The sequence below is a fragment of the Heteronotia binoei genome, chromosome 17 (assembly GCF_032191835.1).
Source record: "Heteronotia binoei isolate CCM8104 ecotype False Entrance Well chromosome 17, APGP_CSIRO_Hbin_v1, whole genome shotgun sequence".
NCBI classification, from domain to species: Eukaryota; Metazoa; Chordata; class Lepidosauria; order Squamata; family Gekkonidae; genus Heteronotia; species Heteronotia binoei.
Genome location: NC_083239.1, coordinates 46,124,745 through 46,139,591, shown reverse-complemented (window position 1 = coordinate 46,139,591; position 14,847 = coordinate 46,124,745). Strand labels below are relative to the sequence as shown.

The 14,847-nt window shown below is 47.6% G+C and overlaps 1 protein-coding gene across 1 annotated transcript in view; it reads right to left on the bottom strand.

The window, feature by feature from the left end:
- Window positions 1-14,789, bottom strand: part of CBLC (Cbl proto-oncogene C) — a 41,879-nt gene extending 27,090 nt beyond the window's left edge. The window contains 3 exon segments of the mRNA XM_060257740.1: window positions 489-645; window positions 5,686-5,832; window positions 14,443-14,789. Coding sequence (XP_060113723.1) covers window positions 489-645; window positions 5,686-5,832; window positions 14,443-14,789 — 651 coding nt within the window.
- Between the last annotated feature and the right edge of the window lie 58 nt (window positions 14,790-14,847).

Here is a 14,847-nt window from a genome sequence, read left to right as displayed (position 1 = left end):
TCTTTTTCTTCTTCCTTCTGCCAAATATGTTGGGAACAGAATAGAAATAATTGGATATGTAAATGTAAATAATAGTATGTGGATCTATTTAATATTTATTCAGTGCATAATAAGTTAATATGTTGAGATAAATGAGGTTACAAATAATGGTGAAAATGATATAGGGTTGTGCACTATTGAATGTATGGAGGCTGCATTCTCCATCCTGATTTACGTTATGTTGTTTGATTAGTTTTGTTGTTGTGATGGTTGTTGGCTTTGTTTGTATCTCGTTTGTGCTTTTTCGGGTTTTGGAGAGAAAATAAAATAATAATTCAAAACAAAACTTGGCTTCCAAGTCTACACACAAACGGGATAAACCCGAAATGTCAAAACTGCTTCAAACGTCCTTATTTGGGCTATTTTTAAACTTGAAAGCTCAGAAGTCCAGCAAATCCTTCACCCTTGGCAACAATTCATGCACGCAAGTTTCCAGGCTTCGCGCGTACCTGAAAGAGGCGAGTGAAGATGTCAAATTCAAAGACAGAGATGTGCCCGTTGCATGTGAGGTCGATGGTGGACTTTAAGGCGATGGCCATGGGGCCTGAGTCCACGGGGTGCACTCGATGGAGTCCTTCTCGGAATTCGGACCAGGGTACCAAGTTCCTACGGAGAACAGAACCGGGACAGCTTGATAGGTCGTAAGAACATAACTAGGGTTGCCAAGTCCAATTCAAGAAATATCTGGGGACTTTGGGGGTGGAGCCAGGAGACATCGGGGCAGAGCCAGGAACAAGGGTGTGACAAGCATCATTGAACTCCAAGGGAGTTCTGGCCATCACATTTAAAGGGACAGCACACCTTTTTAAATGTCTTCCTTCCACAGGAAATAATGAAGGATAGGGGCACCGTCTTTTGGGGCTCATAGAATTGGACTCCCTGGTCCAATAGTTTTGAAACGTGGGCGGTACGTTGAGGAGAGGCACTAAATACTATACTGAAAATTTGGTGCCTCTACCTCAAAAAACAGCTCCCCCAGAGCCCCCGAAACCTCCAGATCAATTTTTCATTATACCCTATGAGAATCAACCTCCACATAGGAAATAATAAAGTGCTCAACAGACTCCCCCTCTCCCTTTCTGGCGACTCTGAAGTGAGGGATTGGCCTCTCTACTCACGAGTTGCTGCCATCTTCTTTAAAGTAACACAGACACACCATCCCAAGAGGAAGCCTTTCAATCAGAGACTGAAGCCTCCGGAGGTGGAAAGGCACATGGTCCTCTGGGGGTGGGGCTTCCCCCCGCTGGCCAGCTGACTGGGGGTGGGAAGGAGCCTGGGAAAGCGGAAGAACCTCCGCTGGGACCTGGGGATTGGCAAGCCTAAACATAACATAGGAGAAGCCATGTTGGATCAGGCCAATGGCCCATCCAGTCCAACTCTCTGTGTCACACAGTGGCCAAAAAACCCAAGTGCCATCAAGAGGTCCACCAGTGGGGCTAGAAGCCCTTCCACTGTGCATCCCCTAAGCACAAGAGCTGTCTTTCACACCTGAACCCAGGGATATCGGCTTTGATAAGGGTTACCAGATGACATCTTTCTCTAAAGGACATGTCCTCTTTTTTTCTTTTGGTGTCTGTCCTCTTTTGGTCTCTTTTTTTAAAACCCCCCGATGAAAATGTCCTCTTTTGAGTTGGAAGGTTAGGAATATTCCTAGTAAGTAGCAATCAGTACAGCTTAAATAGCAAGGCTTTTTAATATATTATAGCAGGAACACACAGGAACGCAGTTGTGACTGGCTTGGCATCAGTGGGTGTGGCCTAAGATGCAAATGAGTCCTGGTGGGCTGCTTCTACAAAAAAGCCCTATGTGAAACAATGGTGATGTCAGGGGGGTGTGCATAATATGCAAATGAGCTCTTCATCCAAAGGGTGATAACACATGGAATTCACTGCCACAAGAAGTGGCAGCGGCTGCAAGCATAGACAGATTCAAGAGGGGATCAGATAAACATCTGGAGCAGAGGTCCATCAGTGGCTATCAGCTGCAGGGTATGGATGGAACTCTCTGTCTGGGGTGAGTGATGCTCTGTATTCTTGGTGCTTGGGGGGGGCAACAGTGGGAGGGCTTCTAGTGTCCTAGCCTCACTGGTGGACCTTCTGATGGCACCTGGGGTTTTTGGTCACTGTGTGGACACAGAGTGTTGTATTGAACGGGCCACTGCCTGATCCTACATGGCTTCTCTTATGTTCGTATGAGTTCCTGCTGAGCTTTATCTAAAAAAAAAAAAAAAGTCCTGGTGATAACTTGTTTGAAGTAGTCAGTCCAGAAAAATGTCTTTTCTTTGCTTTTCAAAATACGGTAACCCTAGCTTTGATATAAGGCATACTTCCCAAGCAAACCTAGAGGGTTTGTGTCAGTGGGACTAAGGGGGTGTCTTCAAAGTATCCTCGGAACCGTAGTCTGGTGACGCCTCCTAGACTGCTTTCGCAGAACTACAATTCCCAGGGTTCCTTGGAAACACAGAATGACTATAAAACCGGTTTGGTTTGTGCTGCAGATGCACCCTTGGAGGCATGTGATGATTTGGAAGGGCCCCAATTAAATAGAATACAGTTAAACTGAGGGATTTCATCACTGGAAGATGTGATGGCCTGCAGCAAAGATCGCTTTTTAAAAGGGAATTAGACGAACCCGTGAAGAACAGGTCTGTCAACAGATCCGCGATATAGGACTAAGCTGGACTGAAGAGGTATCTTTAAGACCAACCAGGGTTTTCTTTGTAGAAAAAGCCCAGCATGAACTCATTTGCATATCAGACCACCCCCCCCCCCCCGGACATCACCAGTGTTTCAGCAGGAACTTATTTGCCTATTAAGCCGCACCTCCTGAAGCCAAGCCAGCCGGAACTGCATTCTTGTGCATCCCTGCTCAAAAAAAAAAGCCCCGAGACCAACAAAGTTTCATTCAAAGTGTGAGCTTTCATGTGCCAAGCACACTTCATCCAACGAGTGTGCTTTCGACGCACAAAAGTTCACACATCGAATAAAACTTGGTCGGTTTTCAAGGTGCCACTGGACTCCGACTTCGTTCTGTTGCTTCAGACCAACGCTGCTGCCCGCCTGGATCAGATCTGAGATACAACAGCTCAGGGGTCACAAGCATAAGAGAACATAAAATAAGCCATGCTGGATCAGGCCAATGGCCCATTCAGTCCAAGTGTGTGTGTGTGTGTGTGTGTGTGTGTGTGAGAGAGAAAGGAAGCAGCAAGCTAATGGGAAATGAGGAAATAACTGCATTCAGGAGAACTATGCTGCTGTATTTTTATTTCTTTATATTAGGGAATGGGAAAGTCTCCTGGCCACACCCCCCAAAGTCCCCAGGTATTTTCTTAGTTAGACTTGGCAACCCTGTGTCCCACAGTGGCCAAACCCCAGGGCAATCGGGAGGGCCAGAACTCCAGAAGGCCTCCCGATATTGCTCCCCAAGCACCAAGAATACAGAGCATCACTGTCCCAGACATAGTATTCCATCTGTACCTTACAGCTAACTGCCATTGATGGACCTCTGCTCCCTGTGTTTATCTAATCCCCGCTTGTAGCTGCCACCACCTCCTGCGGCAGTGAATTCCATGTGATCTTTGGGTGAAGCGGGACTCCCTTTTATCTGTTCTGACTTGACTGCTCCTTAATTTTATTGAGTGCCTAGGGGTTCTGGCATTGTGAGAAAGGGGGAAAGGACTTCTTTCTCCACCTTCTCTATCCCACGCATAATCTTGTAAACCTCTATCATGTCACACACCTCACCCAAACCATCGTTTCTCCAGACTAAAGAGCCCCAATCTCTTTAATCTTCCTTCATCGAGAAAGTGTTCCATCCCCCTAATCATTTTAGTTGCCCTTTTCTGTACTTTTCCCAATACTGTAATATAATATAGGATGGGGTGGCCAACGGTAGCTCTCTAGATTTTTTTTTGCCTACAACTCCCATCAGCCCCAGCCAGCATGGCCAATGGCTGGGGCTGATGGGAGTTGTAGGCAACAAAAAAAACATCTGGAGGGCTACCGGTGGCCACCCCTGATATAGGAGGTTTTTAAACAGAGGTTGGATGGCCATCTGACAGCAATGAGGATCCTGTGAATTTAGGGGGAGGGATCTGTGAGTTTCCTGCATTGCACAGGGAGGTGGACTAGATGACCCTGGAGGCCCCTTATGATTCTATAACATAGCGTCCATGGCGAGGGTGGCCAAACTATGGCTTTCACACGTATTGTGCGGCTCTGAAAGCCACCACTGCTTTTTTTGGCAAGCTTGGAGAAGGCAGTTGTCACTTTAAATCACTTCTTCAAGCCAGCCAGAGGCTTGGAAAATGCATGTAAAGTTAACGTTGCTTTCTTTCCACCTCTCCCTCCCTCCCAACTATTTGCTTTCTTCCCTCCTTCCTTCCTGTCTTGTGGCTCTCAAACACCTGACATTTATTTTATGTGGCTCTTATGTTAAGCAGGTTTGCCCTCCCCGCCCCCCCCCCCCCCCCGATCCTTGGGCTTCCTGCTATTTAGGGTTTCCAAGTCCAATTCAAGAAATATCTGGGGACTTTGGGGGTGGAGCCAAGAGACATCGGGAGTGGAGCCAGGAGCAAGGGAGTGAGAAGCATAATTGTATTCCAAAGGGAGTTCTGACCATCAGATTTAAAGAGACTGCACACCTTTTAAATGCCTTCCCTCCATTGGAAATAATGAAGGATCGGGGCACCTTCTTTTGGGGGCTCATACAATTGGACCCCCTGGTCCAATCTTTTTGAAACTTGGAGGGTATTTTGGGGAGAGGCACCAAATGATATGCTGAAAATTTGGTGCCTCTATCTCAAAAACCAGCCCCCCCCCAAGCCCCAGATACCCGCATTTCAATTCTACATACCCTATGGGAATCAGTCTCTGTAGGGAATAATGGAGTGCCCAGCAGACATTTCCCTCCCCACCCCCACTTTCTGATGACCCTGAAGTGGGGGGAGGGCCTCCAAACCGAGGGATCCTCTGGGGATTGGCAAACCTGGGGATTGGCAACCTGTAATGTACTCGGAGACGAGATGTGTTGAAGGCAATGTACTTTATTGGATGGTACATCACAGGAACTGGGGAACACGCGGCCGGGCCCTGCTTTATATACATGCATCCCAGAACAACCCTCCTGCTGGCCAGCTCAATCCTGGACAGTTGAACTTCCCGCCACAGATCTTGATTGGCGGAGACTTTCCCACGCTGTACAGGGCGACCCGGGAACGTCCCCCGGTCGCCGCCATTGCCTAATCACGCGGTGCTTACCAAAAACCTCAAGACACTACACAACCCTAAGAGGGAAACTGCAGCCTAGAGATCAGCTGTAGTTTCAGGAGATGTCTAGTCTCTGCCTGGAGGCTGGCAACCAGTGTTCCCTCTAAACTGAGTTTGTGTGAGCTAGCTCACAGATTTTTAGTTTCCAGCTCACACATTTTTTGTCTTAGCTCAGGAAGGGTGACCCCAGAGCACAAGAATTTCTGCAGCAGCTCACGACTTGAATGCCAGTCGCTCACGAAGTAGAATTTTTGCTCACAAGACTCTGCAGCTTAGAGGGAACTTTGGTGGCAACCCTGCTGTTGGGGTGAGGGGAAAGAGGAAAAGGCAGATGTAAGGGAGCCCAGGGCCCGGGAAGGAGGGTTGGCTTATGTCTCACCTGCTGCCCCACGTTTCTCTCCAGAAGATCTGCGCTTCTGGCTTGCTGAGCTTGTAGGTGCTTCCCTGGTCTCTCCCTTCGGGAAGCAGCGCCTGCAGTTCGGCTAACATGTGGCTGAAGATCAGGGAAAGTTTCGTCAGGTTCCTCCTGAGGGAGAGAAGGAGGAAGAGAAGGGCTCAGTCCGTCAGTCAAACATCCTGGGCCATCACATGTCAGTCTGAAAGGATTTGCAGATCTTGGCAAGAATTCTCCCAGCGGGAGAGAATCGCAGAGAGAAAGAGTTGCAAGCATTGAACATTGCACTACCTCTTGCGTAGCACCAGCTGTCATTAATTGTTTTTGAACAGAAATGTTTTTCTTAAAAACAAACAAACACAAAACCCTAAAACAGGGGTGGCCAAACGGTGGCTCGGGAGCCACATGTGGCTCTTTCACACATATTGTGTGACTCTTCAAGCCCCCAGTGAGAAGGCATTTGTTTCTCTTTGTCACTTCTCTGAGCCAAGCCAGCCAGTGGCTTGGAGAATGCATTTGAAGTTAAAATTGCTTTCTTTCCACCTCTCGCTCCCTCCTCCCCCATCTGTTTTCCTTCCTTCCTTCCTTCCTTCCTTCCTTCCTTCCTTCCTTCCTTCCTTCCTTCCTTCCTTCCTTCCTTCCTTCCTTCCTTCCTTCCTTCCTTCCTTCCTTCCTTCCTCCCTCCCTCCCTCCCTCCCTCCCACCTTTGGGTGTTCAGTTAGAAAACATTTGGGCTATGCTTGCCTTTGCTGTAAGAATTTGCTAAGAGGTGTATTGCAGCTTGAAGAAGCTCTCTGCTAAGATGTCTATTACAGCTTGAATAAGCTCTCTACTAGAGGTTTATTGCAGCTTGATGAAGTTCTCTGCCAAGAGGTTTTTTTGTAGATTGAAAAAGCTTTTGCAAAACAAGGGTATTAGTACAACCTTGTCCCTTTCCTCTTTGAAAACTGAATTCTTTGGCTGCATCCATTGAGAGACATTCATCATTTGGAATATCACACCAGGATTACATGGAAGAGCTGGACAATTTTACCATAGAAAGGAAAAGAACTCTTGGTGTTAATGCTTCCTTTTGTTCTAAGGACTGAGTATTATGGTTGTTTTGATGAAAGTAAATACAATTTTTTATATGTGAATGGTTTTTCTTGTTGTGTAATTTGATATAGAAGCTGGTTTTCACGTGGGGTTTATTGCTTTTTGTTTCCTTAATCCCCAGGTGGGGGCAGGTGATCTCCCAGTTTGGAGGCCCTCCCCCCACTTCAGGGTCATCAGAAAGAAGGGGAGGGGAGGGAAATGTCTGCTGGGCACTCCATTATTCCCCACGGAGACCAATTCCCATGGGGTGTAATGGAGAATTGATCCATGAGTATCTGGGGCTTTGTGAGGGGGGGTGTCTGTGTTTTGAGGTAGAGACCCCAAATTTGTGGCATAGCATCCAGTTCCTCTCCTCAAAAGACTCTCCAGGTTTCAAAAAGATTGGACCAGGGGGTCCAATTCTGTGAGCCCCTAAAGAAGGTGCCCCTATCCTTCATTGTTTCCTATGGAAGGAAAGCATTTTAAAAAGTTTGCAGTCCTTTCAAATGTGATGGCCAGAACTCCTTTTGGAGTTCAAGTATGCTTGCCACATCCTTGCTCCTGGCTCCACTCTAGTGTCTCCTGGCTCCACCCCCAAAGTCTCCAGGCTTCACCCCCAAAGTCCCCAGATATTTCTTGAATTGAATCTGGCGTAGGGGGCAGGATTGCCAGATCCAGGTTGGGAAACTCCTGGAGATTTGGGGGTAGAGCCTAGGGAAGACTGGCACCTCAGTGGGGTGCAATGCCAAAGAGTCCACCCGTCAAAGCAGCCATTTTCTCTGAAGGAAGTGATCGTAGTTTGCTGTAATTCCGGGGGATCCCCAGGTCCCACCTGGAGGCTGGCATTTCAGCTTGGTCGTCTGGAGATCAGAAGTAGTTCTAGGAGACCTCCACCCCCCACCTGGAGATTGGCAACCCTAGCCCTAACACACAGTCTCTTCTCTTGTCACCTGGAAGAGTGTGCTCCCCCCGCCCCACGCTCCATTGCTGCCCAGACATTGATGTTGGTCAAATGATCAAGCTGGCCTTTTGTCCTTTTCATACACGAAAACAGGAACTCCATATTGTTCCTATCATATCTCACACCTGAGGCCACACAGGCCACAAGCAAAGACACCGCCTCTTCCTCTGTTTATTTTTCTTTGCTTGTTCTTTCGGCTAAAACTTTATTAGGAAAAAAAATGGCGGTCAGCTAAAACTGTCCTAACTAGGCCTCACTGTGGCAGTGCAGAAAACAGCCAGCTATTTGAATGGGTCCCACCATTCTCTAACAAGTTCAGGACGGCATTATACGGTTCTACTGCCTCCATTTTATAACCTCCCAGCAAAGCGGCGAGCTGAACCGAGAGAGTAACTCTGCTTGGCTGAGACTGGGGCTCCTCAATTTCATGGCAGAGTGGGGATTCAAACCCAGGTCTCTGAATCCTAAACTGTCAACTTCCAGGAGGGGCCTGGTTCTCCCAGAATTCCAGCTGATATCCAGAATATAGAGATTGGTTCCCTCTGGAGAAAATGGCCACTTTGGAAGGCAGACTCTATGGTATACCATAGATTCTTGGTGAAATCCCTCTCCCAAAGCCCCCCCTTCACTGCCCCCATATCTCCAGGAATTCTCCAGGCTGGGACTGGCAACCGTAAATCCCTTTATCAGGGTGGCCAAACTTGCTTAACATAAGAGTCGTTGTATATACCTGAAAGATATTTTAGCAGATATGTTGGGCTGTGCTGATTCAGGCAAAGTCCACAAACTTAAATGACACTTGCTCTGAGGTAACTTTAACGGTAGCTAGATTTCTTCAACAGGCCATGGAAATACGACAGAGACTGGTTCTGGAATGACCACATTTTATTTGTTTCAATTATTTAAACTCGACTCATATATATTTTACTTATTTTATGTATATTAGCTCCCTATGTACTCTATTATCTAGGATTTTATATTATTTATATTGCTATTTTACTGCTAAATCTGTTTTATGCCAATAAAGGCTTGCTGCTGCTGTTAATAAGAGTCACATAGAATAAATGTCAGGTGTTTGAAAGCTGCAAGACATTAACGTCAGATGTTTGAGGGGAGGAAGGAAAACTGATGAGGGAGGGAGAGGTAAAAAGAAAGCAACTTTAACTTCAGATGCTTTAACTCCAAGCTGCTGTCTGGCTTGGCTTGGAGAAGTGATTTAAAGAGACAAATGCCTTCTCCAAGCTGGCCAATGGGGCGGTGGGGGCTTCAAGAGCCACATAATATGTAGGAAAGAGCCACATGTGGCTACAGTTTGGCCACCCCTGCCCTACATCGTAGTAGCTTTCACAAACTAGGTGCTGTGTGGAGTTTCTAGGATTATGCACCTGCATTCATATACAAGCGCAGTCGAGATGAGATATACCGGCTTCCTATTTAAAGATTTCACAGTTAGAGTTGATTGTGGACCATGTGTATGCAAAGAAATGAAACGGTATCCCCCAAATCTCTCTGGGGGGGGGGAAAATAGGGCTTCTGAGGCCCAGCATACTCTTATTGGCAGAAGTAAGGTGGGTAAATGCTGCCTGAAACCCCCTTTTCGGCTGCGGTACACTAACTGCAAGATTATTTCTCTACACAGGTTTGCCTGGAGAGCTTTAATACTTTCACTTGCGAGGGGGCTTCTGCTGATCTCCCTGATTTCTGCCTTCCAAACCGGTGGGCACTGAAGAATTCCCACCCCCCTCCTCCTTACAATTAAGTTGCGTTCTCTCTCTTTCTCCCAGCTGCATCGGGGACGGTGTGGTTTTCAACCGTTATTTTGCATTTTGACTGATGCCGAAGGAGTGGACATTGCAAAGGCAGGATAAAAACATGTTGTTAGTAATAATTATTATGAAAAAGAGGGACCATAGATTCTTGGTGAAATCCCTCTCCCAAAGCCGTCTTTCCCCATATGAACCCCAGAGAAACTACAGAAGGCACACGGGCCTTCTCTATTGCAGCTCCACACCTATGGAGCCAGCTCCCAGAAGAGGTGCGGGCCCTGCGGAGCCTCGACCAATTCTGCAGGGCCTGCAAGACCACCCTGTTCAGGATGGCCTTTGCCGACTGCTGATTGAAGGATTGATGGGCTGATGGGTTCATCTCAGTGACTCTCGCCTAAGTGACGCTCGCCGTCATGCCAGCCGACAGAATAGCACCAGAAATGCCTATTGCTATTACCAATTTATGTTAATTGTAAATTGGAATGGTTTTAAGACTAATGTTGATTTTAAAGTTTTGTATAAATTACTGTATGGACATGTTGTTAGCCGCCCTGAGCCTGCCTCGGCGGGGAGGGCGGGATATAAATAAATTATTATTATTATTATTATTAGAGAGCGCTGAGGTCAGCTGGAAAGAACCAGCTGAATATCCCTGGGCCAAGGGAGGCCAGATTAGTGTTGCAAAATCCAACCCCAGAAATATCTGGGGACTTTGGGGGTGGAGCCAGGAGACACTGGGGTGGAGCTAGGGGGGAGGGGGAAACGGCGCCGGGGAGCGTGGTGAGCCGCCCCGCAGCTGCCGCCTCTTCTCCGCTCGCCGTGGCTGCTGAAATGGGCTCAGCCTGAGCCCATCTTGGAGGAGCAGCCACGGCGAGCGGAGAAGAGGCGGCAGCAGCGGGGCGGCTCACCACGCTCCTAAGTTTCAAAAAGATTGGACCAGGGGGTCCAATTCTGTGAGCCCCAAAAGAAGGTGCCCCTATCCTTCATCATTTCCTATGGAAGGAATTGAAAAGGTGTGCCGTCCCTTTAAATGTGATGTTCAGAACTCCCTTTGGAGTTCAATTATGCTTGTCACAGCCTTGATCTTGGCTCCACCCCTAATGTCTCCTGGCTCCACCCCCAAAGTCCCCAGATATTTCTTGAATTGGACTTGGCAACCCTAACTTGCGGAGAGGGCAGGATAAAAGTGGAAAGTAATAAAACAATAAATAAACTCCGTGGAATTATAACTGGTGACAGGGGTCAGTTCCTCCGGAGAAAAAAGCTGCATTTGGAGGGTAGACTCTATGGCAGGGGTGTCAAACATGCAGTTGGGGGGCCGAAAGAGGCCCCCAGAGGGCTCCTATCAGGCCCCCCAAAACGGGCTGTCATCTGCTTCCTTCTCCCTCTTTCTTGCTTCCTTCTGCATTACAACTTGCTCGATCGCACAGGAGCTACAGAGCAAAGTCTCTATTTTCTTCATTGGCTGAGGCTCCTCCCTTGGGGAGGAAGGGAGGGGGAGGGAGAGCTTGCTTTGCCAGGCTCTCTGAATCGCACTGCAGAGCCGGGGCTGGATTAACAATTAGACCAATCAGGTACTGGCCTATGGCCCCCCACGCCTTTAGGCCCGGGGCTGGCTTTCCCCCCCAATTTCCGCCCTGCTTGCAGCCCTCCCAGCTTGCACGTGCAGCCAGCAACTGAGCTGCTCTTTGCCTGACTTGCCTGGTGTGGCTGCTGCTGCGTTGTTGCCAAGTCTGCCTCTCCCCCACAGCTTTGTCAAAGGGGCTTTTGAGAAGGGGCCTGCAGGCTGCAGCGGGGGCTGTGGGCGGTGGGGCGGGCAATCAGACTCTGAGATAATTTGCAAGGGGCCCCCCAAGATATTGACTGCCTTGGCGACTGCACAGGATTTAATCCGGCCCTGCGCAGAGCTACTGAGCCAAGCCTCTCTTCCTTCTATTGGCTGAGGCTCCTCCCCCTCCTGGCCCCCTGGGGAAGGACGGAAAGAGCCAGAGCTTCCTTTGCCTAGTTCCCTGGATCCCACGGGAGAGATACAAAGAAAGCACCTTTAAGACCAACGACTGTGTTGTCTGTGCCCTTTATAAAGTTTATATTTCTGCTACCTAACATAGGTACACACACGGCCTGGCCCAACAAGGTCTCATTTATGTCATGTTTGGCCCTCAAAACGAATGATTTTGACACCCCCGCTCTATGGCATTCTGTGCGACTTCAGCTGCCTCCCCAAACTTTGACCTCTGTAAGTTCTGCTCCCAAATCTCCAGGAATTTCCCAGCTAGGAGTTGGCAACCCTACTGCGTTACTAAATGTTGGATATATGCATTAGAAATGGACTGCTATTGAATTTGTGGTTGATCTTAAGGGGAAAAAACATGTTTTCTTTCTCAACTTTCTGACCTATTTTATCCTTAGGTCCCTTTTTTTTTTAATTTAAATTTTATTGAAAAAATTTATATAAATAACTCCCACCATGGGGAACCACAACAAAAACATTGTATGTACAGTCACATCAGGTATTTCTAGTTAGCGTTTGGATACAAATACATCATATGTTGCATACACATCAATGAGTCTTAAGTCAGTGATTTACATCCAATCAAAGGTTAATAAATCATAAAGTTCATATATTTAGCCGGTAGTTTCCCAAATATGGTGTCAGTACTATTCACGTATTCAAGAAAGTCAAGCCATTTTTGTAGGAACCAGTCTCCCGCCTTTACATTGTCTAGCAATGTAATAGTTGTTATCAACTTGTCATGAATTAGTACATCCCACACCTTGTTACACCAGTTCTGAAGTGGAGGGCTATTAGCTTGTTTCCAATAAGTGGCAATAGTGATTTCACCAGCAAGTAAAAGTAGTGCGACTAGTTCTTTTTTTAAGGTTGAAAGCTCTTGGTCAGGCCATAGATTTAGCAGAACCACTGCGGGTGTAAATGGGATACCAACCCCTACTATTTTTGATATTATTTCCAGGATAGATTTCCAGAATTTATTTACCATCGGACATTCCCACCAGCAGTGGATAAATGTTCCCAGTTGACCGCAACCTTTCCAATATAATGGGTCCGCCTTTACCTTCCCCTTGAAAAGTCTATGGGGAGTCACATACCACCTGGCAAATATTTTATAATTTTGGAGTCGAAAGTAAAATGATTTGGATCCCTTTTGTTTTAAACACCGTTGTCTCTGTTTTCAAGGATCAGGGTAAAGAAATATCCTTAGTTTTAAAGGATTCCTCTTCGATCTGTTTATTTGTTGATATCCTTTATAACTTCCCCTTCTTCTGCAAAGGGGTACTACCGAGCAGCATAGGAGAAAAACGCAAATGGAAATCGGAGTCAGCTTAAATTAAAACACACCGAGGCCAAAAGCAATGGAAATACAGTAAAAAAACTGCAGACTGAAGCAGCACTGTTTAAAAACAGCAAAGTTTTTTTTTTTTTAAGATCTAAAAAGCCGTTTAAAACAGCTTGTTAAAAAAAAAAACACTGGAAAGAATTTCTTAAAGACTTCTGTGGCATGAACCAGTTTTAAAAGCCTCTGGAAAGGACAGTTTTTTTACATAGAAGGCCAAAAGACGAGGGGTAAACAGCACTTCTATTGGGAGAGCCTCCTATGGTTTGGGGGCCACTGCCGACAAAGCCCTGCCGCTTGGGCCTCACCCTGCCACCCAGTGCATGCGCTGGCAATAGACCACTACTAGTCAATCTCAAATCCTGCATAGGTATCTATGGGTGTTTGCAGACAGCAATGCAGGCGGTGCAGCTTTTTGTGAGCGACCAGTGCCCCGAAACAAGGCTTTTCAAGGCTTTGGTTAGGGGACCAAAATCACGTAAGGGCAATATCAGGGCTCTGGTTTGTAAACCAGATTGCATTATTTTAGAACACCAACAAACCTGTTCCTTTTTAATTTTTTGTTTCCAGGCAAGTTTCTCCGGCCAAGCTGAAATCCAACAGGTGCAGCTTTCCCTGGGGTGCAGGCTAGAACACACCCCTTAGACCAGGGGTGGCCAAACTGCAGTTCGGGAGCCACATGAGATTCTTTCAGACATATTGTGTGGCTCTCAAAGCCCTTACTGCCTTGTCGGCTGGCTTGGAGAAGGCATTTCTCTCTTTAAATCACTTCTCCAAGCCAAGCCAGCCAGCAGCTTGAAGAATGCATTTGAAGTTAAAGTTACTTTCTTTCCACCTCCCCCCCTGTCTTGTGGCTCTCAAACATCTGATGTTTGTGTCTTCATAGAATCATAGAGTTGGAAGGGACCTCCAGGGTCATCTAGTCCAACCCACAATGCAGGAAACCCCCAAATACCTACCCCAAATTCACAGGATCTTCATCGCTGTCGGATGGCCATCTAGCCTGTTTAAAAAACTCCAAGGAAGGAGAGCCCACCACCTCCTGAGGAGGAAGCCTGTTCCACTGAGGAACTGCTCTAACGGTCAGGAAGTTCTTCCTAATGTTGAGGCGGAAACTCTTTTGATTTAATTTCAACCCATTGGTTCTGGTCCTACCTTCTGGGGCCACAGAAAACAATTCCACACCCTCCTCTAGATGACAGCCCTTCAAGTACTTGAAGATGGGGATCCTATCACCTCTCAGCCACCTCCTCTCCAGGCTAAACATCCCCAGCTCCGTCAACCTTTCCTCATAGGACTCGGTCTCCAGACCCTTCACCATCTTCGTCGTCCTCCTCTGGACCCCTTCCAGCTTGTCTACATCCTTCTTAAAATGTGGTGCCCAGAACTGAACTCAATACTCCAGGTGAGGTCTTCTTACCAGAGCAGAGTAAAGCGAGAGTCTTGTGGCTCTCAAACATCTGACGTCTATTCTCTGTGGCTCCTCTGTTAAGCAAGTTTGGTCACCCCTGCCTTAGACAATGTGGCAACATCCCTGCAGCAGGAAAAAACCCTCAAATCCTCGTTTATTTGTTTTTATTTTTTTTACCTGGAAGCCGAACCTTCTTGGAAGATCTCTTCTTTGTCTCTCTTGAAAAGCCGGACAGCTTGCTTAATCTTCTCCAGCAGGTTGCTGAGGTAAACGCGAAAGTATCCTCCTTCCTCCCAGAGCTGGGCCTCGCAAGTCCACGACTGCTCCCTCACCAGCCTGAGGTGCTGGTGCACCTGAGGCAGAATGTGGGGCAGGTAGGGCGGGCTGTTGCGGAGCCCCAGCCGGGGCTGGCTCACCAACTGCTGGAGCTTCGTCAGCCCTTGCAGGGCCTTCTCCAGGGAGCGGTGGGCCGAGATCCACCGGGGGATCCGGGCAGGCCCCGACGGCGGCAGGATAGCAGCCATCGCGAGCGAGGGCGAGGCTCAGGTGTGAGGCCTAGCCCAGGCAGTGAGAGTTGCTGGG